Source organism: Polypterus senegalus, chromosome 13, assembly GCF_016835505.1.
Source record: "Polypterus senegalus isolate Bchr_013 chromosome 13, ASM1683550v1, whole genome shotgun sequence".
Taxonomy (NCBI): Eukaryota; Metazoa; Chordata; class Cladistia; order Polypteriformes; family Polypteridae; genus Polypterus; species Polypterus senegalus.
In genome coordinates, this window is record NC_053166.1 from 3,743,024 (window position 1) to 3,768,208 (window position 25,185).

The window sequence follows — 25,185 nt, forward strand, 5'->3', positions numbered from 1 at the left end:
TAGTATAAATCTTTGAGCCCTTTTCCTTTGACTAAGGGCCATACTAAAATGGAAGAAAGTTCTTTTAGTAATTTTCAAATTAAATTAAAAAAGAGGGCAGCACGGTGGCACAGTGGTTGAACTGCTGCCTCACAGTTAGCAGACCCCTAAGGGTTCGCTTCCCGGGTACTTCCTGTGTGGAGTTTGCATGTTCTCCCCGTGTCTGCGTGGGTTTCCTCCCACAGTCCAAAGACATGCAGGTCAGGTGGATTAGTGGTTCTAAATTGGCCCCAGAGTGTGCTTGGTGCGTGGGTGTGTTTGTGTGTGTCCTGCGGTGGGTTGGCACCCTGCCCGGGATTGGTTTCTGCCTTGTGCCCTCTGTTGACAGGGATTGGCTTTAGCAGACCCCTGCAACCCTGTGTTCGGATTCAGCGGGTTGGAAAATAGATGGATGAATTAAAAAGGAGACAAGTTCTCTAGGATAGCAAGGAAGGTGACAATGAACAAAACAACTCGGAGGATATCAACGAAAAGCATCCATGAACAACTAGCCATATCAGGAGGTTATGGGTTAAAGAAATCAATATTATTAAGCGTAGTGAAATTGTATATATCAGAATATTTTCTTTAAAGTGTTGTATGCAAAGGTTAGAAGCACTAAGTACCCTGAGAGCATTTTAAATACCAATAGATTTTGAGTTAGAAATCATTTGATACAATAGGATACGTTGATTTCTTTTTTCCATCCCACTTCTTAACCAAATTTGAAATAGAAAAAAATCACGTGTTATTGTGTGAATGACTACAGAGCTGAGTGATGTTCTCTGGAGGACGCTGCTCTTATATTACCATCCTTTGTGAAAAGGAGATTCACTTTGCCAGCCTAGGCGCCACTTCAAGACTGCAGTAATAAGAAAGAGAAGTCAATCCTTTCCATTTTCTCCAGGAGCCTCCACAGCACATGACTCTTTGACTGCTAAGCCCGGCCGGGACGCCCTGGAGGACGTGAGGAGGGCTTGTGCCTCCTGCAGACCGTGAGGGGGCATCCATCCTGGTTCTGTTGGGAGCCACGGGTCGAGGGCATGGAAGCCCTACCCTGTAGGGGCCCATGGCCACCGCCAGGCGGCGCCCCGATGCCGGTTTACCCCGTGTGGTCTTTGGCCGGGGATGGAGCCCGGCCGGGACGCCTTGGAGGACCAGAGGAGGGTGTGTGCCTCCTCCAGACCGAGTGGGGGTGTCCGTCCTAGTTAAACAGGGGGCCTCGGGTAGGGGGCTTTGAAGCCCAGCCCTGTAGTGACCCGTGGCCACCGCCAGGAAGTGCCGGGGGGAAGACGACCGGGGAGACACGGACGGCTTCCGAGTGCGCAGCCGGCACTTCCGCCACACAGGGGTGTGGCCACCACTAAGTGCTGGGAAGCAGCTGGAACCCGTCCGGGTTCCCATAAAAGGGGCCGCCTCCCTCCAGTTGGTGGTGGACGTCGGAAGGTAGCAGGACTGAACTGGAGAGAGAGGATGGGAGGCGGCCAGGAAGGCACAAAGACTGTGGGCCCTGGACTTTGGGGAAATCGGTGCAAGAGGCACTGGGGTTTGTGAGTGTGCACTGGACTTTTATATTTGTATATAGTGTAAATAAGCAGTGTGTTGGGTGCAAAAATGTTGTCCGTCTGTCTGTGCCGGGGCCAGCGTTCACAATAGATAGATGCGCGAATAGGGGACAATTAAAGGGCTTGATCGCGAGTGTAACCATGAGAAATGGAGACCTGTAATGTGGTACTAATGCTCTTCTCTCCTTCAAAACTACAGGAAAACTCCAAAGTAAAAAGCTGTTACTTCAAAAATTGCTCTGATCCCCAAAGAAGACACACCCGTCCCACGCCATGGAATCCCAACACTTCCAGTCTCCTTCACATGACTTCAGTTCCGTCCTTCTGTTCCTGATGTCATCTCTTGCTCCCACAATCTCCGACACTTCCATTATTTCATTTCCTCCATGTCATTAAGTCCTCCATAGACTCGGCCACAGGCGATGCACAAACCAGTGTGTTTCTTCGTGTCGGTCTCAAGTCGGGTTAAATGGGGAGGGTTACGTCAGGAAGAGCATCTGGTGTAAAATTTTGCCAGATCAACATGCGGACAACAATAAAAATTTCCATACCGGATCAGTTGAGCCCCGGGTTAACAACGACCGCCATCAGTACTGTTAGCCAACAGGGTGTTAGTGGAAATTGAGCTACTGTTGGCCGAAGAAGAAGAAGAAGAGGTAGGAGATGTGTCTGGAGGAAGAGGAGAGGAGGAAGGAAAAGAAAGTGGAACTGAGGGTAGGAACTGTGAATGTTGGCAATGTGACTGGTAAGGGGAGAGAGTTAGCAGATATGACGGAGAGAAGGAAGGTTGATACATTGTGAGTGAAGAGACTAAATGGAAGGGGAGTAAGGCCACGGGGATCGGAGGTGGATTCAAATCGTTCTATCATGGTGTGGATGGGAGGAGAAATGGAGTAGGAGTTATTCTGAAGGAAGAGCACTTCAAGAGTGTCCTGGAGGTGAAAGGAGTGTCAGACAGAGTGATGATGATGAAGATGGACATTGGAGGTGTGATGATGAATGTTGTTAGTGCATATGCACCGCAAGTTGGGTGTGCGATGGGTGAGAAAGAAGATTTCTGGAGTGAGTTGGATTAAGTGATGAACAGAAAGTGCTGATTAGAGCGGATTTCAGCGGACATGTTGTTGAAGAGAACAGAGGAGACGAGGCGGTGATGAGTAGGTATGGTGTCGAGGAGAGGAATGAAGAAGGTCAGATGATAGTGGATTTTGCCAAAAAGATGGACGTGGCTGTGGTGAATATGTATTTGAAGAAGAGGGAGGAACACAGGGTGACGTACAAGAGTGGAGGAAGATGCACACAGGTAGATTACATCTGATGAAGAAGAGTCAATCTGAAGGAGATTGAAGACTGCAAAGTGCTGGCAGGGGAAAGTGTAGCTAAGCAGCATAGGATGGTGGTCTGTAGGATGACGTTGGAGATCAAGAAGATAAAGAGAGTGAGGGCAGAGCCAAGGATCAAATGGAGGAAGTTGAAAAAGAAAGACTGCAAGGTTGAGTTTAGGAAGGAGGTGAGACTGACACTGGGTGGCAGTGAAGAGTCACCAGACAGCTGGGAAACTACAGCAGATGAGGTAAGGGTGACAGCAAGAAGGGTGCTTGGTATGACATCTGGACATAGGAAGGAGGAAAAGGAAACTTGGTGTTGGAATGAGGAAATACAGGAGAGTATACAGAGGAAGAGGATGGAGAAGAAGAACTGGGATAGTCAGAGAGATGCAGAAAGTAGACAAGAGTACCAGGAGATAAGACACAAGGTGAAGAGGGAGATGGTGAAGGGTAAAGAAAAGGAGTATGATGAGTTGTATGAGAGGTTGGACACTAAGGAGGGAGAAAAGGACCGGTGGGCTACAGAGAGGGGCCGAGCTGGGAAAGATGAGCAGCAGGTTAGGGTGATAAAGAATAAAGATGGAAATGTACTCATAAGTGAGGAAGAGTGTGATGAGAGGATGGAAAGAGTACTGTGAGAGACTGATGAATGAAGAGAACGAGAGAGTGAAGAGGTGAGATGATGTGGAGATGGTGAATCAGGAAGTGCAATGGATTAGCAAGGAGACAGGAGACAGAGCTGGAGGTGGCAGAGTTAAAGATGCTAAGATTTGCATTGGGTGTGACGAGGATGGATAGGATTAGAAATGAAGACATTAGTGGGTCTGTTCAGGTGGGATGGGTGGGAGACTAAGTCAGAGAGGCGAGATTGAATTGGTTTGGACATGTACAGAGGAGAAATGCTGGGTATACTGGGAGAAGGGTGCTAAGGATTGAACTGCCAGGCAAGAGAAAAGAGAAAGGCCTAAGAGAAGGATTATGGATGTGGTGAGAGAGGACATTCAGGTGATGATTGTGACAGAACAAGATGGAGAGGTCAGAAAGATATGGAAGAAGATGATCTGCTGTGGTGTCCCCTAATGGGAGCAGCCGAAAGAAGAAGAAGATTAAGTCCTCTATAAAATCTCCATGTGACCCTGATTGTTATTTTTTTCCTGCTATTGATCTTGTTGTCACAAACTGGACTCTACAGCCAGTATACGGGGAGGCTCCCCAACTCTTTACCTGTCTTGTCTTGTCTCATTTCTTACAATAGATAGACAGACAGATGAAAGGCGCTATATAATTGATATGACCATATGGCACTGGGTTTTCTGCTTTACCCAGAACTGCTTACAGAGCATGTCGGAGGAAGGGCAGAAGCACTTCTGGGTCTGGTGGAAGTGGACAAAGCCTGCTGGGAAGAGTGGAGGAGACAAAGACCAAGAGACAGAAAGAAAGAAAGAAAGAAAGAAAGAAAGAAAGAAAGAAAGAAAGAAAGAAAGAAAGAAAGAAAGAAAGAAAGAGAGTGACGGTGTGCTGTGCCCTTCGTATACTCGTGGCTCTGGTGGTGGGCAGTCTCTTTGTGTTTTTACTTTGTACCCTGCGTCTGTCGTGTTGGGATGTCGAGCTGGAGCGCCCCTTGCAGTCCACAATGTTTTAATGGGATTATTGTTTTATGTTACAAATTTAAAAAAGGAAAGTCCAGCAGCTGGTGACAGAAGTATTCCACCTTACGCTTTTACACTTTGTGGACCCCCATTTGGCAGCAGTGACAGCTCTAAGTGCTTTGGGTACATCTGAGGCAGCTTCAAATTAAGGGACCAGCGTTCTTTTCCTAGGCGCTATATTAGACATGAAAGGCGCTATATAGCTGGTGGACGGACATATCGATGACTACGGCAGTCAGCAGCAGATGGCTAACTGTGGTTGATGGACATGAGAGTCGCCACAGTGTGTAACAGACGGACAGACGGAGAGCTGGATGCACTTTACTGACCCCTACAGCCCACTCACAGAATGCCAAAGTCTGAGTGCAGACCACACAAGTGTGAGACCCTGAATTGTGTCAATGTAATGACTACAGTGACTAAGGAAGTATTGTGGCAGTGCCAGCGCGTCTGGCACACTGCCTGGGGTGAACTGTGTCTTGTGACACTGTGCAGACCCCAGCAGTGCCCACCAAGCCAACTGAAGAGGAACGCGTAGTCCAGAAGGCGAGCAGCGTTGGTCGTGATGGCCTCTCATTTTGCCCCTTTGCTCTCCGGTGGCTTCACCTTGTCATCTGGTTGCTCTCCCCCCAGGCGGCTGTCCCTGCAGCACCAGCAGGTCAGACGTCAGCCACACCAAAGCCGCTACGTTGTCAGTTTATCGTTGTCTTCAATACGTTGCACTGTTTTACCTGATTGACGCCTCACTTCAGATGCTCCCCTCTGACCTTCTTTCCAGGTGTGGGGTCCTCGTCCACTGAGTGCTGCTGCTGCTCCAGTGGTGTGTCGGTGGGTCAGGATGCTGAAGCCCACCCACTTGTCAAACAGAGCAGGTCGCTGTTGTCCTGTTGACTTTGGTGCGCTGCGTGTATGGCAGTGCGGACTCGACTCGCTCTTCATTGGCACGCCTCACGTATCTGAGCCCACTGTGCCCCCCGGCCTTAGGGGTCCATGCCCTGCATTTCACTTCCTTCCCATCAGAAATTTTTCATTTACTTTTGAGGGTTTTTTTAAAATAAAGCTTAAGGAAGCCCTCAATGTGATTTCTGCGGTCAAAGGCAGAGGTACAAAGACGTAAAACCCCGGACCACTGTGCCCTCTTGGTGGTCCACGAAACTCATGGTATCCCTGAACCCTATCTTGTTTATCAAAGAGAGACCCACAGATGTCACTTTGTGTCCTGGGGTGTGACTCCCCTTGTCAGTTTGCCAGGTCCTCTGTGTCACTGTGGGGGTCCAAGCCTGGAAGGACCTTTTCTGAGTGATCCCAAGTGTCCTACCAGTCCATTATGCCCCCCTTCTCTCTCTTTACACAGTTAGGGCTTTCAAACCACAGCCATAGCCTGCATGTGCGTATAATGTGTATGTGTGTGGGACGGAGAGCAGTGGACGTGAGCCTCCTGATGCTGCCCATGCACTCGCACCCCTTGTCAAGCGAGGACAGTTGGGGGCTCGGACCCCAGGGTTCAGCTTTATAAAGTAAACACCAGATGACGCAGGAGGTCATTAATGGAGGGCAATCAGGGGGCTGCTATCAGAGAAAAACACACCTCAGGTCAAAAGGAGTGGCGCTGCCAATGAGGCCGGGTGCCAGGAAATGACTGGCAATGAGGGTCTGGGCACTCAGTCATTGGCCCTCCTAATGTTAGTCAAGAAAACGAAAAGCTTAAGTTCCAGCCTGAGCACAGAAGCTCTGCATTTCTGTTTTAGAAGGTGTCCACAGTGCAGAAGGACATGAGAAAGAGGAGAAACCAGTCAGTCACAGGGAGTGAGGGTGCACATCATCATCATCATCATCATCATCGTCGTCGTCGTCCCACCGTGGCTTCTTCCCAGGCCCCCCAGTAATGGTGGATGTGCCCTTCGGCTCTTTTACAGACAGGAATTGAAACACCAGAGAGCAGCACAACCTCACCAGGCTTTCTAGCTATGAGGCTGAGTGCACCAGCAAGCAGCAGAAGCTGTCAGGAGAGAGGGTCCCACTTCAGCCCACCCTTCAGCTACACAGGACGGGGAGGCCATCGTCTTCACAAAGCTGGCAAATCCCAGACCCCAGAGTCCTGGCTGTCACTGCCACTGGGTGTCCCAATGCCAGTCTGCTCACCGCCACCCAGAGCCCTGCCGTCAGACTGCACTCCAACAGCTCTGTGGTGCCCCCTGCTGGTCAGGCTGTGTGTTTGTTCTCCCTGATTCACCGTTCAGGGCTTTGTTGGGGTCTGTGGCGGGGGGGTGGATTAATATGAAATTGGGCCTGATGCTGCAGTGCTAAAAAGGCCTATTTTTTCTCGGCATTGGTGTCTGTGTATTCGACACTCGCCGTACATGCGCACTCAGACCGACCAAGGAGCCTTAATTGCATGCGACGCAACCAGCCAGCCTTCATTGAACATGAATAATAATAACGACGTAGTATCGTAAAAACTCGAGCTTAACATCAAAGTCTGTAACATCAACATTCAATAGCAATTGTCTGAAAAGTGCACTTAATGGAGAAAACTTAACAATGAAATACGCACAATTTCACAATTCTCTTATGAAACAGAGTAAGAAAAAATGAATTTGCAGAGACATTGGGCCAAAGTGCCTCAGTTCAGGCTCTTGACGGTAAACATTTGTCCACAATTTAATTTTCATAATAAACCAGAATCCTGTCGTGGATATTAAAAATTCTAAACATCAATGTGGGACCCGCGGGCCGACTTTTAGTTTTACTTTTACAGATAATCATTTAAATAGCCATCGATTTTTACTGTACGACTAACTTTCAAGGTGAAAAATTGACTACGTGGCACTTACCGAACAATAATAAAGTGCCAAGAATCGCCAAGATATTGCAGAAAACGCAGCTAAATTATTAAGTAAAGTGTTTATTGTAAAATTAATAGCATTAACATGAAATCTTTGGTTAACAATAAACACAACGACGTTATAGTTAAGTTACAGCTCAAAGAACAATAGTAACTGTATAATAAGTAACGCTGTGTCTAGGCGTTCGAAAGTCGGACTCCAAATTTCATTCTAAGAATTATTTTGAGGTTAATATAGCAAAGGAAAACTGTTCAGCTTCCAGAAAATTCTCGTCTGTTTTCATCTGGGCCGATTTCAGGAACGGGCCTAATGCTGCAGCATCAGTAGCACCCACCTTAATCCAGCCCTGGGGCCTCATGTATAAACGGTGCGTACGCACAGAAATGTTGCGTAAGAACTTTTCCACGTTCAAATCGCGATGTATAAAACCTACACTTGGTGTAAAGCCACGCACTTTTCCACGGTCCCTCATACCTTGTCATACGCAAGTTCTCCGCTCGGTTTGCAGACTGGCGGCACCCAGCGTCAAAGCAGTGCTACTGTTCTTGTGTGATTACTCTTTATTTTATAAATACACTGAAACTAACCGCATATTGTTTATTAGTGTAATGCATCGGATTGTAATTAACTCGTAACAATATAATGGAGCAGGGAACAGCCATAGTATTCCAAATACCAGAACTGCTTTAGCGTTGTTACTCTCACTTCTTCTTCTTCTTCTTCTTCTTTTTCTTCTTCTTCTTCTTTCAGCTCCTCCCGTTAGGAGTTGCCACAGCGGATCATCTTTTTCCATATTCCTCTCACTGCACGACTCGGAGTATTTATATCACTGTATCTGAGTATGAATCACAGCAGCAGCTGATCGGAAAGAGAATTATCAGTATACAGCATTAAGGACACGCTGTCTCAGCCACGGCAAACTGTTTCAAAGCCTTTCCTGTACGGACCTCGCGGTTCAGAAACAGTTTCATCCCAAGAACTCTAAACGCACTCAATCAATTGCTCCTTGTAGATCTGTTAGGACTTATAAGTACAATCACCTCACTGTAAACTTGCACTACAGTTATAATATCTCACAACCTGAGCCACTTTATAAAGCGCGTATTTACATATGATGACGATATCATTTTTAAGGTGAAATGCAGCAAAATATGTTTGTTAAATTATACAGATAAAACTTTAACTTCATTAAATAATCTATATTCTTCACTGGGAGTGTCGTGAAGGATAGAATAATTAAACATGTACTACGAAGATATTTCAATGTTCTTTAAGCGTTTTGAAGAATCGGCGCTAAGCTTACAGATGGCTTAACTTCTATTACAAAGCTGATTGTGTGGCGATCGGTTACTTGGGGAAAGAAAAGCAAGAACTGCAGTGACGGCTACGCCAACATATATTGAATATAAAACAGAAAGAGAAAATAACAACACAGCTAAAAATGCAGCGACAAATTTCAGCAAAAGATAAATGCTTGTCATGAGCATGAGGCTCATGAAACTCATGTTTAATAACGTGCTTTAGCTGCTATCATCATGAAAATGACATCACGTATACATCTCAGTATTTGAGTTATTCAGAGAGCTGTAATATCACGAATGTCATGGACTCTGTGTCCAGTTGGAGGAAGAGAGCCAGTTTAAGAAGCAAGTAGTGATTCACACACACAGATCACATACGAGTAGAAGATCAAATACAAAACAAAGCATTTAACGTGCGACTTTAATTACGATGTAATTTTGAGAAACTGGTTGATTAAACGGTTTTAAGATGAAGTTTATAATGTTCTACTAAATGACAAAATAAACTACGTGATTAAAGTGGAAAATTCGAGATTAAAGTTGACATTTCGTGCTTTTCCCCCACCGTGTGCCTATTTTTTTTCTCTGTACCCTAATAAACTTTCATATGACACTCAGACGGTGGGCTACAACTCTTCTTTCCACGGTGACTTTGATATGTGACTTCTTTTTTATTTCCGGCACTGTGCGATTTTGTGAATGTGAGCTTTCAAGTTTCTCCAACACGCTATGCCACTCGATCAACTTCCTTTTGTTGTTTATTCCACAGTTTATTTGAACAAATTGTATATTTTTCCTTTGCCTCCACTTGGTATTCGCTGAAATTCTTATATTTTCCCCGTGCTTTTCTCATTGTCTTTTCACAGAAGGCTGCGCTTAAGGACGATTTATATTGATTTGCATATTCAAAGAGGCGTAATTCTGGGAGGATTTGGGGCGGGACATAAAGCGCGTGCATGAGGGTTAGTTTTCACGCTGATCGGGATTTATGTAACGGAAGGTCGTGGAAGTTGGAGTTCGCACAGATTCCTGCATCTGGATTTTTCTGTGCGTAAGCACATTTCGGCTTTAGTACTCCCGCCATGTCAGAGTGCGAGTTCTACGCACGGCGTTATACATGAGGGCCCTGGTCTGAGGAGGTCACACTTTGTCTTTGAGATGACAGTGGTGACTCGTGGTGTGTTTATGGAGACCCTTCAAAGACGCTGACACTTTATATCTATTAATCAGTCGTCTCTCATGGGTTACACTGCGGCTCCTCTCATTTCAACAATAGGACCTTCACAAATCGACTTCTCGTTTACATCTGCAGAGCCCAGCAAACTGAATTACTGTGTGGAGAAAACTGTAGTGATTGGCAAAAATGTGAAAAACATTTCACTCATTAAACAGAAATGCAGCATTGAAGAGAATTGTACGTGTTGACGATTAAAGTAGTCAAGAAGTTTTACATAAGTGTGCAACGTTTTGATTTTCATTACAAATATTTTATAAATGTTAAAGATTCATGTTGTTCTTATTTCTTTCAAGTTCCTACTCATTAAAAGCTTTTCCATATTCCCTCGTGTTACACCCCACTTTTATTTTATATAGCGCCTTTCTGCAGTGTTCACGGTGTTACCTGCTCAGGGTCACCAGTTGAGTTGCAGATTGGCAACCATTTCTGTGGGCAGGAGGTGAAATGCTGTGGTGAGCTTCAGACAAGACCATCATCATCATCATCATCATCATCATCACCTCAGACCACTCCTACTAAGCAGGTCAGTCCAGACTTCCCCATCCCCAGTTGCATATTCCCGCTCTCCTTGAGTAATTCCATACGTATTCCCAACAGTAGCTACAAGGGGGGCATCCGGGGGGCTTCTTTTCCTCAAGTGGTTCCTCTGATTTCAAAAGCTGCTGTCCCAGACTGATGAGATTCTCAGCCCAGCCACCCTGTGAAGAGACCCCCGTTTCTGCCGCATGTCCTTTTAGCCTCGTTCTCATTGTTATCCCCACTTAATGAGCACAGGGGAGGACGGGGAGGTCAATGGATGGAGAGTTTTGTCTTCAGACTTCGCCACCACAGACTGGTACAATGCCAGCAGAGCCAGTGCCGCCACTTCAATCCACTTGTCAGTCTCACATTCCCTTCTGCCATCACTCATGAACAAGACCCCCAGATACCTGAACTCCTCTGCTCAGGGCAGCCCAAACCCCCCATTCCCTCACCTGGAGATACCAGGCTGGTGGTCTTTAAGTCATGGCTCCCATCCTGCAGCACACAGTTAATACAGTTAATCAAACAGCTGCTTGTGTTGTGTGGTGCTGCCCATCACCACTGCCGTCAGCCAGCCAAGATCTGAAGCCCACCTCCAGATGACCACCCATTCATTACGGCCATCAGATTGTGGCACCTGCTGAGTTCACTTATGTCATATGATGTGGCCTGTTAGTCACAAAGCAGGCGAAGGAGAGCAAGTGACATGTCTTAGTACTGCAGCTTGTCCATCCTAAATGAGAAGCGAGAAAACAATTCAGAGAACAAGACAGCAGGATGAATGCTAGATGTGTTTTTATTTAGAAACAGCCAAATTGTAATGACGATCGGACATCTTTAGTGTCTCTCGTGGCTTCCCTCATCCTCACTCCACGCTTTATCTCTTATTTTTAATGCAGACAAATGGAAACTGATATTCACAGTTATAGTCATTCCAGGTGCTTGGAACTGAAAAGAAACACAAGAGGAGAGGTGAGGACAACGCTGGAGGAGCAGCAACTGACAAACTCGCTTTGAGATTTGAGGGACTGGAGAACGTTGCCACCCCACCCGCCAAGTGCCGGAAAGTTGGACCAGGAGTCGGCATGCAGGTAGCACGGTGGAGGACATCGGAAGGAACTTCTCAAGGCCCAGCCGCCTGGTGTTACACCGTCACCAGTGTCAGCAGGGATTGATGGCAAGGGGCCTCTTCAGCAGTGTGGGTGCCTACGTGACCAAAAAGACCACTGGGGACCCCCTCAGAGCTTCATGAAATGAGCAGGTGGATGACACAACTGAGACATGAGCATCGGGCACAATGGCAAGATAAGGCCCTTTGGCAATCCTTCCCTTTGCAGTAAGAATAAAAATTTGTCTTGAAATGCGACCATCGACAGTACAATAGAACAGCAAACACACGCAGTCGGCTCCCGCTGGCAACGTACAGACGCACACCAGACATCTTCTGAATATGGCAAGCAGGCACAGCTGGAGGTCACTGCCACCAAGTGGGCTCTGAGCAGACCCTCAATCCAGGGCTTCATTCAGCTCCTCCAATGCCCACCCTGAATGCTGGATGTCATCGCGTTCATTAGACTCGTGTGTTGTTAGCGTGTTGTGGCAATTTGGCTTTGCTGACATTTGTGACTCACGTGAAGATCGGATCACATGGAGGACCTTGGAAAAGAACTGAGTGGAGTCGTATGGGGTGGTCCAGAAAAGCAGTGCTGTGTTTTAGGGAGGGTCCCCTCTGGTGTGACCTTGTCCTATGAGATTAGACCCTGATTCTCATGTCATGTTATGGCACCTTTGCTCTCTGGTTTTGACCTTTACCCTGTTTGCCCGTTTGTCCCTCTCCTGATGTGCCCCTCACGTCTTTGGTGCTGTCACTCATAGCACAATAGCAGTGAGGACCATCACTTGTAACATCCTGTTATCTCAATATTATCCATCCTCATAACCCTTTGTTTCCACAGTCAAAGCCAATTCTAGACCCATTGGCACACCATGGCATGAGTTCCCACGTGTTTTATGTTGATCTGCAGGTTCTCTAATGAAAAGATTTCTAAAAATCCAAACACATGACCTCCCGTGCACCTCTCTGGCTGACAACTTTTTGCTTTTTGTCCATAGAATTCCAGTTGAATGTCTTTGGGATGTGAGGAAAAAACACACACAGGCTGTGACCAGGCTGCAGTCTGCCATGCCAGTGTGCCCCCATAAAATGGCGACCTGAGCCAACCCTGACAGCATCAGGCACAAAGTGCCAACCACCCCTGAGCGTGGAGCCAGTCCATCAGAGGGCCACCAAATGCTACCATGCTGCCCGCTGAAGAACAGAACTTTAAAAAGGCCTCATGAGGTGAGCTCGGGGTCTCGTTTATTCTTTATTTATTTTTATTGGTTGAGTATTTGATATTTAAACAAAGGCTGATGATTTCTCTCTTATGAATGTCACACTAAAACTCCACGGCTTCATCTCTTCATTCTCGTTTTATTATTTGTGACATTCATCACATCCTAATTAGCCCCCTGGTGGCCGCCCTCCTGCTGTGCCAGTCACAAGTTGATGCAGTGACAGATTTGTCTGATGTGCTCGGTGCTTCAGAGTGTGTCACACGGGGGTCTTTAGGACGGTCCCACATGTTGCTGTCTCACACACACACACACTTTGCTCTTATTGTATGCTGTGCTCAAGTGAAGCACAAAAAGACCTGAGTGCCCCCAGAGTGCCTCACAGCACCCCAGTCCAGTGCCAGGTTACCCCTGGTGTGGCATCCCGTCTGAACTTGGAGCAACACGTTGAATTGAAATGACAGTGGACGCCATTGCAGTGGTCATCTTCATCAGCCCTTAAGCAGAACACATGGCTTACCTCTATAGCTGATGTGTAAGCACTTCTCATTGCCACCATTGTTGTTGGGTTCACCCGGATTCCAGTTTGCAAAATCCCACTGAGACCCATCTGTCCAGAGCCACGATGAGGCCTGCAAAACACCAGCACTGTGGTAAGCAACGGGACCCTCACTGCAGCAGGATTGCACTCCTCTGCCATCTTAGAGCTTACAGCCCCCCAGGACCACAAAGATGAACGGACGGGAGGGCAACTTACCCGAACAGAGTTGGAGCCTCCGAGCCATGTGGTGGGGCCAGAGGAGTCCTTGCTCCTAATCAGACTGGTGATGAACTGGTTATCACTGCTGCTGTGGACAGACGCCAGGTTTCCTCCAAGGCTGACACAGTAAAGCTACAGGAGGGGGTGACAGAGAGGGTCCACGTTAGGCCAGCATGGCACACACATCAGGAAAAACACAACAAAAACTGGGGGCTGTCGTGGCACCTGGCAGCCATTTTATTTTTGGAGATTTCGTAAGACCCCTGAGGCAGCACCTCTCCTGCATGATACTTGGAGTACATTTTGTTGAAGGCTTTCGGACAGCAAACTCTTAAAAGGACACTGCTGGTCTTATACTGACCACTGGACAGTCCAGCTGTGTCACTGCCTGTCCTTTGTCACTTTAAAGTGAGGTGCCACCCAACTTCAGACACGAGGTCTGCACAATTATGAAGGAGTTTCATGTCCATTGGGAATCAACAATAAGAAGTCCTGTGAATGTCCACATCTGAGAAGTTGCTGGGACAGGCGTAGCACATGGTGGGCACACATCTCACGTGCCAATGGGAGGTGGGTGCCTGGGTGATGATCAGTCTGTCAGCTTTGTACAGTTATGGGTCGGCTTTGCCACATCCAAGTCGGTGGGCTTCGGTTGTTGTGCTGTTGGACATGCAGGCGTATCTGAAGGCCTGTGTGTGTCACTGGTGTGTGTCATTAGTGTGTGTCACTAGCCGAGTGCTCCTCACTCTTGAATACGCCACACAGAGTCGCCCATCAGTAAAGCGTCGGTGCCACAGTTCATTCCTGCCTGTCCTGACCTTAGTCTCTGTTGGCGGTCCTGGCAAGACACCATTTTACAGTAAAGTGTGTTCTTTAGAATTCAAAAAGGCAATTAGAAGAAATAAAGGAAATTTCAGGGATCCTGTAGAAATGAAGACTTCAATCGGATTGAAATGTCAGGCTTTGAATTGTAATCTTGTAGCGGTACAAACGTTTAGAGGGTTGGCATCAATGGCGATACACCCTGAGTCGTGGTGCCCGCTAGCTCATTATTACACACAGCAGTGACGTTTACAGGCTGCTCTCATGCGGGTGGCCGGTGTGGTGAACTGAATGTTTCCAGCAATTCCAGATAAGAAGAGATGAAAAGAAATAATGTGGTCAACTCCGCTGAATGTCCACCTCCTCTGTGTTCTGGCCGTGGAGGACTCCGTTACTGAGCTGCGTAAACGTTTATGTTGACCACAGCATGATGCCGCTGCCAGCTTGTGTTGTACCCAGGTATTGATGTGCTTCTGCTTTGTGACCGGAGTGTCATGGCACATCGGGTACTCACATCATGAGCGGGGTGACTGACGTCCATGATGAGCAGATGCCCTTCAGAGATTTGTGCCCGTCTCTATCACCATCTTGGAAAAACGGCACCATCTGGTATCACCATGTAGTTAAATCGCTGCGGGGGGCTCACCTTAATGTGTGACGTCATTTTCACCCAACATGAACGTGTCGAGTATAAACCTGGCTGACAAAGAGCCTGGCAGAACAAGGAGTACGCAACAGTCAGCGTGGGCTCAGACGAGGAGCTTGTGTTTTACCAAAATGCTGGAATTCTATGAGGAAACAAGAAAAGGATACGACCAGAGAGGAGCAGATGATGTGATTTATATCAGAAAGCATCTGATAAGATGCCACCTGAGAGGGTGGGCATCAAACTAAAAGAAGTGGCAGATCAGGGTGTGCTGTGAAGATGAGGGCAGAATTGGCTCAGACGCAGGAAGCAGAGGGTGATGGGGCGATGAACCACAGGATTGGCCGATGTTATGAGTGGTGACCAGCAGGTGGCAGTGCTGGGGTGGCAGCTATTTTTAATATAAATAAATGATTTAGATAGGAATATAAGGAACAAGCTGGTGAAGTTGGCAGCTGATACCAAGACAGGTGGACTGGCAGATCATCGAGAATCCACTGAATCATCACAGAAGGACTTGGACAGCAGACAGTTTGGGCAGACTTGTGGACAATGAAATTTAATGTCAGTAAATGTAAAGAATTACACGTAGGAAGTAAAAATGTGAGGTCTGAATACACAATGGGGGTCTGAAAATTGAGAGCCCACCTTCGGAGAAGGATTTAGGAGTCGTAGTGGACTCAAATGCCAGGCGGTGTTGAGAAGCCATGAAGAAGGCTCACAGACTGTCAGATTATATAGCGCCTTGACGTGTGGAGTCACTGGAGGTTCTGCTCAGGCTTTATAACACACTGGTGAGGCCTCATCTGGAGTCCTGGGTGCAGTTTGGGTCTCCATTAAGACATAACAGCACAAGAGAAGGTCCAGGGAAGAGCAACAAGACTGATTATGGGGGGCTACAAGGGGTGAGTGATGAAGATTAAAAGAGCTGAGCCTTAAGGAGATGAAGAGGAGACCTGACTGACTGAAGTGTGTAAAATGATGAAGAGCGTCAGTGCAGTGGAGTGAGACGGTGACTTTAAAATGATGTCATCAAGAACACGAGGACACAGTTGGAAACACATCAAGGGTAAAAGTCACACAAAAGTTATGACGTCACACAGAGAGCCACAGACTCTTGTAATACGTGACCAAGTAGTGTGGTGGGCACGAGGTCTATAGGGACCCCCACACCTCGACTTGATGTTATTTTGGTGGACTGGCGAGTTCTGATGGACTGAAGGTCTTGTCCTCATCCACATTGATCTCACATTTTAACCTGCAAGTCTTCTCTGAGCTTCCCTGACCTCTCGTCTTTCCTCTTCACTCCTGGTGGCTCCATTCATGGCAGCCCCATTTCTTTGTGTCATTCCTTCTCATTTTTTTTTTTTACGTCATCAAATTTCAATCAAAACATCAAAGTATTTTTGAGATTTTGGGGTATTTTTTTTTTATTTTTTTATTTTAAGTTGGTGTTTTTGGCCCTAAATATGGACTTATCCAAATGCCCTGTCTTTGGGGGTATCTACTGCCCTCGATGTGCCATCCTGCCAATTGTCAGCTTTTTAACTAAATGACAAATATGTGAGGTTTTCACTTTATGTACACTATGTATGTATTCAGACTTTGTGATTTATTCAATGTGAATTTGGGGTCTTTTTTAGAATTGGGGTCCACTTCTTATCATTTGTTTTTCTGTTTAGCCCACTTGTTCTCAAACTCAGCCCTGGAGACCCTCTTGAGCTGCGGATTTCTGTTCAAACTTCTCTTCTCAATTGAATTCCAGTCCTAACTAAGTCAGCTGTCACTTCCCAGTTTCTGTGTTTTGGGGTCCATGTTGAAATGACAGAACTACAGTTGGTACATTTTGATTGGAATGTGCCCGTCATTTCTGTTTGTGAAACGCTGATAATTCAGTGCTTTTAAAATTTTTTTTTTAGAATTTTCATCATCGTTCTCATCTTGATATCTAATTTATTTACAACTGAGCCTGTCGGGGGGTCTGGCGCTAAAGCAGGTGCAGCCTTTCAGCATTCAGGATCGTCTGCCCGGGGGTCTGCTCTGCTCGCTGTTAACTGTCATTATTGGGATCAAACTAAGGGAGCAAATCAGTAGGAGAGGACAGCAGTGAAGGAAAGCTAAGCACTTCAGGCCAACGCAAAAGCACCAAATGTCTCTGAAGTGTCAAATCCCACTGCTGGCTGCAGAATTAGGGGGGAGGCAGGCAGTGTGGCACAGCAGTTAAGACCTCAAACCCTGAGGCTGTGGGTTCAAATCCCACTACTGACCCTGTGTGACCTGAGCAGGTCACTTCACCTGCCTGTCCCTTTAACTAAACAAATGCAACCAATCGTCTCTCAGATGTTGTCAGTCACCTTGTGACTAAGTCAAGATGTCAGCTGCTCAGTAAATGAGATCAATAAGAGAAAATGAAGGAGACAAAAACCTGCAGCCAGCAGGGCGCCCAGGACTGAGCCGGAGATCCACTGGTGTTGTGTTCACGCTATGAACAGTCGCCTTATGAACGAGTTCTCAGGAACAGATACGGTTTGTGGAGCAGACGAAGTGCAGCCTGCAGCTACGGGCTTTACAGGTCGCCATCTTCTTCTGCTCACTTCATGTCTTCTGCTCCCTTTGTTTGTCTTGTTTGTGTGTAAATGTGAATGTGTGAGTGAGGAGGGACAGAAATCTAAAAAGAGCAAGAGAGAGAATGAGAAAGCAAAAGAAGGACGATCCATAATGCAGTGCAAAGAAAGTGACTGAGGGGTGAAGGTACAGCAGAATAACAAAAAAATCAAAGGTGCCAACTGGCTGAGGGGGGAAAACACACGCGTGCCATGAAGGAGATCAACACGGAGCACAGAAAAGTCCTGGACTTGTTCACAAAGCACATATTAAGGCAGCAATGCCATTCTGTCACACCATTTCCCAGTGTCACTTACAGCCCTCAGGACGAGACATTACCTCAGCGTCAATCCAGGTCTTCCTCACTGGGAAAAATTGGTAACATTTGCAGGAGTAGCTCGTCCATCCAGGCTCACAGGAATCAAGACTGTAGGACACATCTGAAAATCAGAGACCACCACTTAATGAAGGCCATTAGACTTATTTAGAATTCAACACATTTGCAAGACCTTTTGACATGAGATGACTCTGTATGCTAATTTAAAATGGCTTCAACTGGCACAGCTCACATGATTGAATGACCAGAGTTGTCTTCAGTTCCTGTTTCATCAACACTGGACCACTGTTGGCATCACAAGAGGTCTGTGGAGGGTACTGGAGTGACGTACTGTTTGTCTGATAAAAAAAATGTATGTAGGAAGGAACTGTGTCTGTATACTCGTCTACTCCAACCCGGGCATCCTCCCAGAGAAGCTGTCCACAGCCTCACCAGTCCACTTCTGCACTGTCCTTATCTGTGGCTGAGCTGATTAAAGTTTCTGTGTATATGAGAGACTTGGTCAGTTTCTCAAAGGTCTTCATAGAATGTCATCCTAAGCCTCTGAGATAGTGACGGAGAAGGGCCCAGAGCTGCTCCTGCTCCAGTAGCACATTTCACCAGCTGCCTATACGTGGGAAACTCTCACCCTCATTTAGTGTCGTCAAGCTTTATCTGATTTATACTTTTATTGTGTTATTACTTTAGTTATTATGTTTTCTGTGGAGATTACGCATTATTTGTATGTGATGACTGCCTTGTCTCCTACATGTGAAGCTTAAGGGTGCAGGGCCACCTAATCGTGCAGCTGGCATACTGGCCTCACCCAGCAAGTGCTTATGCTGAAGTGACAGTTCAGATGGTAACTTTGGATTGTCTGTGTTTGGATTCCTGGGTTTCATTTAATGATTATGAGGTTTGGATTTCCTGGCTTGTGACCTTCACATTCATTTATAAGGTACTGTGACTGGTTTGCTGGTTCTTGGATAGATAGAGAGAATAGGCAGGAAAGGCAAAATATGATTGATAGATAGATAGATAGATAGATAGATAGATAGATAGATAGATAGATAGATAGATAGATAGATAGATAGATAGATAGATAGATAGATAGATATTTTTTATTTTTAAAAAACAACGTTTATTGATATAATTGTTAAAAAACAGTATATAACACCACCCAACAGACAAAAAAACACATAAATACAGAAAAAATAAAAATAATCTTATTCAATATAACAAATGAAGAAAACATTTCCAAACCAAGCTGTCCTACCACACTCTAATTAAGTATAAGTGTGGAGATATTATAACATCAAGTTTAACTCGTCGTCTTCACATTCACAGAGCACACTATTTACACACCATATATCTCTAAACCTTTCCAAATTCTTTGTACATTTATAAAAATTAAACTCCACTAAGATTCTACTCTTACATAACAGTTTGAAGACCCCAATGGTATCCTGAAGCCCAGCCCCACTGATCTTATTTTTGCGGTTTCTCCATATTGTTAGTTTTGCTTGACCTATGATGAAGTTCACCAGGTTCACGTTATTCGCTGTTCGTTTTGTTGCCTTCCACCCAAATAAGAAGCCCACCTCGTTATAAACAAAACCCAATCTAACGGTCAGATTTCTGATGACAGTAAAAAGAGGTTTAAGCCTCATACAAAACATAAAACAATGAAACACAGTTTCTCTTTCATCACAAAAAGGACAAGTATCAGTAACCCCAGGACTAATTATTGCTAAAAAGGAGTTCACCGCTAAAATGCCATGCAACAGCCTCCACTGCAGATCTCCCACCCGATGAGCCAATGGTGGCCTGTACAGCGACCTCCAGGCCGGCTTTGCTCCCTCTAGAACAGCGAGTTTGTCTCTCCACAGTGTGTCAGGATGCGTCTTCAGCTGAGTTTGATGGTTGACAGTCACACACATTCTGTAGAGTTGTTTTCCTGTCACACACTGCAGTGGTAAGTCCAGCAGGTTACTTATGGACAGTGAGCCATTAGTTTTACTGTCAGTCCACTCACATGCCGGGACACCACAAGTGCAGGAAAATCACAGTCACTGGAAGGGCAAATCTTTGTAACAAACAGGTCTTCTATTTGTGTTACATAGTTCCTGATCAATGATGTTCTCAGTCTATTCAAGAATTTTCCTAATAATCGCAGAGAGTGCACTCCTGTCTCCTCTGCTATTGTTGTTGTGTCCTTCCAACCAAATCTGTCCCAATCAATTAAGTGACGAAGTTTAGTAATATGGCACTGTGCAAAATTACGAGCAAAATGTTGTAATTCCAAAGAGCAGCTGACATGATGGTTAAACAGCAGCGGTTCCTCCAGTACCCAAAACAAAGAAGTACTTTCAAAATCCCTTGTGACCTTCAGTAGAGACCAAGCACTTAATAAACTTTTATAAAAGGCCGTAACTGTGAGGTGTTGATCTTGTCCACTTCACACAGCACTATGTTCTTCCCCAGTCTCATCTGTCCAACCTGGTCAAGAAAGAACCGAGCTAAAAAAGTCCATGGGTGCTGCTCCTGTGAATATAACAGTTTTTGTATTGTCTGTAGACGGAAAGCAGCCACTCGACTCCCAACATCCATAAGTCCTTGACCGCCTTCCTCCAGTGGTAAGTACAGCACACTCCGTCTCAGCCAGTGCATACCGTCCCAAAAAGTTCACAATAGCCTCCTGTACCTGCTTGATCAGCTGTGATGGGGGCTCCAAACAGATGCACTTGTGCCACAGGCTGGAGGTCACCAAGTTATTAACAACCAGCATCCTGCCCCTATAGGACATCTGGGGGAGGATCCAGCCATTTTGCCAGTCGATCTTGAACCTTTTGGAGTAATCCTTCCCAGTTCTTACATACAAAATGTCCATTGCCAAGGTAGACTCCCAGGTATAATAATCCTCCAGTGCTCCACTGCAGACGCCCCTCAAGCTGGGGTGGACTCAATCCTGCCCAGTCTCCCACTAGCAGAGCACTGCTTTTGGCCCAGTTTATTTTTGCCGATGACATTTTCTCATAAGTCCTTTGACAAGCTGTCAGCTTATCCACATCCTCCTGATTCTTGATGAGAACCACAATGTCATCCGCATAAGCCGTAACTTTAAATGGCTCCACTGTATATTCTGGGATTGACAATCCACTCAGCACTCTCGCAACTCCTTTAAAATGGCTCCAATGCCAGTGCGTACAGCATTCCAGAAAGAGAGCAGCCCTGACGAACTCCTCTTTGAACTGTGAAAGGCGCACAAGCCACCATTGACTTTCACTACACTAGAAATGTCACTATAGAGTAACTGAATATTTTTAATAAATTTCTCCCCAAAACCAAAAGCCCTCATCACATCCCATAAGTAGGAATGACTGACCCGATCAAATGCTTTCTCTTGATCTAAGGAGAGCAAGCCAACTTTAAAATTAAGAAGCTCTGAGGAAGCCAAAATATCCCGAATTAAAAAAATATTATTAAAAATGGTTCTGTCAGGGACACAGTAGCTCTGATCTGGATGCACCACTTTAGTCAGACAGTCCGAGTCTGTTGGCCAGCGCTTTAGAAAATACCTTATAGTCTGCACAGCAGTGACACGCCGCCAGTTTTAATTTCACACAAATCTCCCTTTTTAGGAAGGAGGGTTATCACTGCTCTCCGACAGCTCTGGGGTAAGACACCCGTCCTGATGCTCTGTGTGAACACTTCTAGTAAGTCTGGACCAATGAGATCCCAAAATTCTTTATAAAATTCAACTGGGATCCCATCAATACCCGGAACCTTGCCCACATTAAGCCCCCTCAAAGCATCAGAAAGTTCTGATAAAGTTATAGCTGCTTCCAGGTTTGTGACATCTCCTTTAGGAAGCTGAGGAAGATTCTGTAACAACTGATGGCAGTCCTTGTCATCTTGAGCCGTCTCTGCAGCATACAAAGTCTTATAGAAGTCCCTCACAATCTCCCTGATCTCCACTGGCTGCTGTTTCTCTGTCCCATCTGCTGCCCAAACAATATAAAACTTTACTTTGCAGTTCTTTCTTTCAAGATTAAAAAAATACTTTGTTGGTGCATCCATTTCATTTAGGCTCTGAAATCTTGATCTCACCAGAGCCCCTTTAACTCTGGTGTCCAACAGCTGGGCCAGACCCTCTTTTTATCTTTGAGGCTCTCTGTAAGCTGTGTGGTTGGGCCCAAATCGAGAAGCCTCTGGATTTCTGTGACCTCAGCTTCTAATTCAGCCATCTCAGATTTTAAACATTTAGTGACATTTCTAGTGTATTGCTGACACAACCCTCGAATCTGCACCTTCCCTAAATCCCACCATTGTTGCAGGCTGATGAACTCCTTTTTTTAAGTTTCCATGTATTCCAAAAAAACCTGAATATTTCTTTGAAATTCTGATCTTGAAGTAAAGTAGAATTGAAGTGCCAATAAGCACTTTTAGGTGTGTAGGCTGTAAGCAGCACACTGCAGGTTAGTAAACTGTGATCTGACAGCCCAGTGGGTGTGATGGAGCTCGATTTGAACAGTCCAAGGTGATGTTTGAATGTGTAAAAGCGGTCCAGTCTGGCCAGTGACACCTCCCCACCACTTACTCTCCCCCACGTGTATTGCCTGCTCTCCCCATTCTTCCTCCTCCATACATCCACCATCTCCATTCCCTCAGTATTCTCAGCAGTTCTTGGGCAGAGCGAGGATGAGGCTCAATCCCGTTATTTCTATCTAATGGCGAGTTGATGGTACAGTTAAAATCGCCTCCCAACACCACGAGTTCTTCTGAACTGCACTGCTCTAAAAGATCTTCAACTTTCTTAAAAAACTGTACTCTCTCATTTCCATCATTCGGAGCGTAACATTTATGAAGTTAAAACCTTCCCTGGATCTGTGCCTTCACTCTCAATAATCTCCCCTCCAGTATGTTATCCACCCCACAGATGTCCGCATTGATATTATTAGTCAACAGCACAGCCACCCGCACTGACATTGGACCCATTACTATAAAATATCCCACCATTCCAGTCCCGGCTCCACTCCCACTGGTTTTCCTTATCAATGTGAGTTTCTTGTAAGAAGGTTACATCCACATTTTTCTGTTTTAAAAACTCAAACAGAGCCCATCTCTTGCCAGTATTTCTACCACCATTGATATTTAAGCTCCCAATTTTTATACTGGCCATAATCAAAGATGATATAAAATAACAATTCACGAGAAGACCCCAGTTCAGAAGGGGGTTAATCTTACTATTCCTATTCATTTTGACTATTTATTTTGGACTTTCTCTTCAGTTTACTTAATATGTTCTTTAATCTCACCAGCTCTTGTGAGGTGAACATTGCGGACGAAGACGGACATTTTCTTAAACTGCGGACTGAAGAAACAAACAGATCAATGTCAGGAAAGAATTCGGACTCATCGACTCCTTTTCGCCCAGCGGTCTCTAATAGAAAGTTTTTTATACTCTGGGCACTGTAACCCCCCCTGTCTTTTAGGTCTTGTGCTTCAGACACCGTGGATGAATCAGAAATACTGCCTTCCTCTTCCTCACTTTCACTAGCTACCGCGGCGTCTTCCTCCGTCACAGCTGCTAAAACTGCAAAGCTGCTCTCAGTGACGGGAAAGGCGGCCGCACTGCTCTCGGTCAGCAACAGGCGATTCCGCCGCGACGTTACTGCGCTTTTTCAGAGAACCTCCTTCTACTTTACTGTAATGGCGCTTTTGAGCCGGTCGTTTAAAACCATCATTGTTTTCAGGATATTTAATTTCTTCCATTTCGATCGATCCCCAAACACTGTCATCCACACCAGCAGGTAGTTCTCCTGTAACCCCACTGCTCCCTCCTCACTGTTCACAGTCTCATCAACACTCGCGCCCTTGTCCCCCAGCGCACTAACAGAAGCCCCCTCACTGGCTGATCTTACCGGCACTGAGGACACCCCCTGCGCTGCACTTTCTAGGGCTGATGAGGGTCCAGCCTGCTGTACACCTTGTTCATCTTCTCCCCCTTTATGTGCCACCTTTGATTCCCTTTTCGGGCACTGTTTAATTAAATGCCCCACACTGCCACACGCTAAACATTTCATCTCGGCAGAAGTAACAAAAATAACGTAATCGTGACCGTCAAGCCTAAACCGCATAGTAATATTAAGATCCACATCCATCTGGTTAAGCACCATATACACCTGCCTTCGAAAAGACAATACGTGTTTTATTACAGGAGCTTTGCACCAAAGGGGAATATATCGGATCTTTGATACAAGTCGACCGTGACGCTCCAATTCTCTTTCAAGTACTTCATTTATTAAAAATGGCGGTACATTCGACAAAATAACTTTACGGGCCGGAGCCGCCAGCGGATACACCTGCACAAAAACACCATCGACTACGACTCCTTTTTCGACAAGTGTCGATACCAAATCAACAGAATTTAAAAATAATACTAATGATCCATTCATACGAGACGCTGATTTAATGTTTGCACATCCTATAACTTCTCCCACGGCCAATACCCACTCTCTAGAGGAATAAAATCCTCCGACACAAGTTTAACGCCATGCCGGCGAGTCAACATTTCCAAACCTGCAGCCATAGTGGCTGCCGTGGCCTAAAGCCACACAATAAGTACTTTTAAAACTTTTCCACCAACACTTAGAAAGAAAAGTAAGAAAATTAGAAAAGAATATTGATTTAAAGTTTAAACAAAACAACACATACCTCAGGATCCACTCTCACACCCCACAACCGCCATCCGCGCCAACACAAACTCCCAACAAGCACTGCGACAGCGAAACAGGAAGGAAGCAGATAGATATATAGATAGATAGATAGATAGATAGATAGATAGATAGATAGATAGATAGATAGATAGAAGGCACTATATATAGATAGATAGATAGATAGATAGATAGATAGATAGATAGATAGATAGATAGATAGATAGATATGATAGATAGATAGATAGATAGATAGATAGATAGATAGATAGATAGATAGATAGATAGATAGATAGATAGATAGATAGATAGATAGATAGATAGATAGAAAGGCACTATATGATAGATAGATAGATAGATAGATAGATAGATAGATAGATAGATAGATAGATAGATAGATAAAAGGCACTATATGATAGATAGATAGATAGATAGATAGATAGATAGATAGATAGATAGATAGATAGATAGATTGTACCTTATTTTACTTTACTAATTCCAAGGGGAAGCTCCTTTCTCAC

At 45.5% G+C, this 25,185-nt stretch overlaps 2 protein-coding genes across 3 annotated transcripts in view; both read right to left on the reverse strand.

Moving 5' to 3' along the window:
• LOC120542800 (lectin-like) overlaps positions 1–25,185 on the reverse strand; it is a 117,328-nt gene that overhangs the window by 35,192 nt on the left and 56,951 nt on the right. The window lies entirely within an intron of this gene.
• The window catches only part of LOC120542799 (lectin-like), a 90,221-nt gene continuing 76,280 nt past the window's right edge, over positions 11,245–25,185 (reverse strand). Inside the window, exons 3-6 of one of the 2 annotated variants that reach the window (XM_039775465.1) lie at positions 17,972–18,072; positions 13,558–13,692; positions 13,321–13,432; positions 11,245–11,414 (exon numbers count right to left, since the gene is read on the reverse strand). In XM_039775465.1, coding sequence (XP_039631399.1) covers positions 11,344–11,414; positions 13,321–13,432; positions 13,558–13,692; positions 17,972–18,072 — 419 coding nt within the window. In that variant the 3' untranslated portion in view covers positions 11,245–11,343. The remainder of the gene's footprint in view (positions 11,415–13,320; positions 13,433–13,557; positions 13,693–17,971; positions 18,073–25,185) is intronic. The other variant, XM_039775466.1, reaches the window with a different exon arrangement.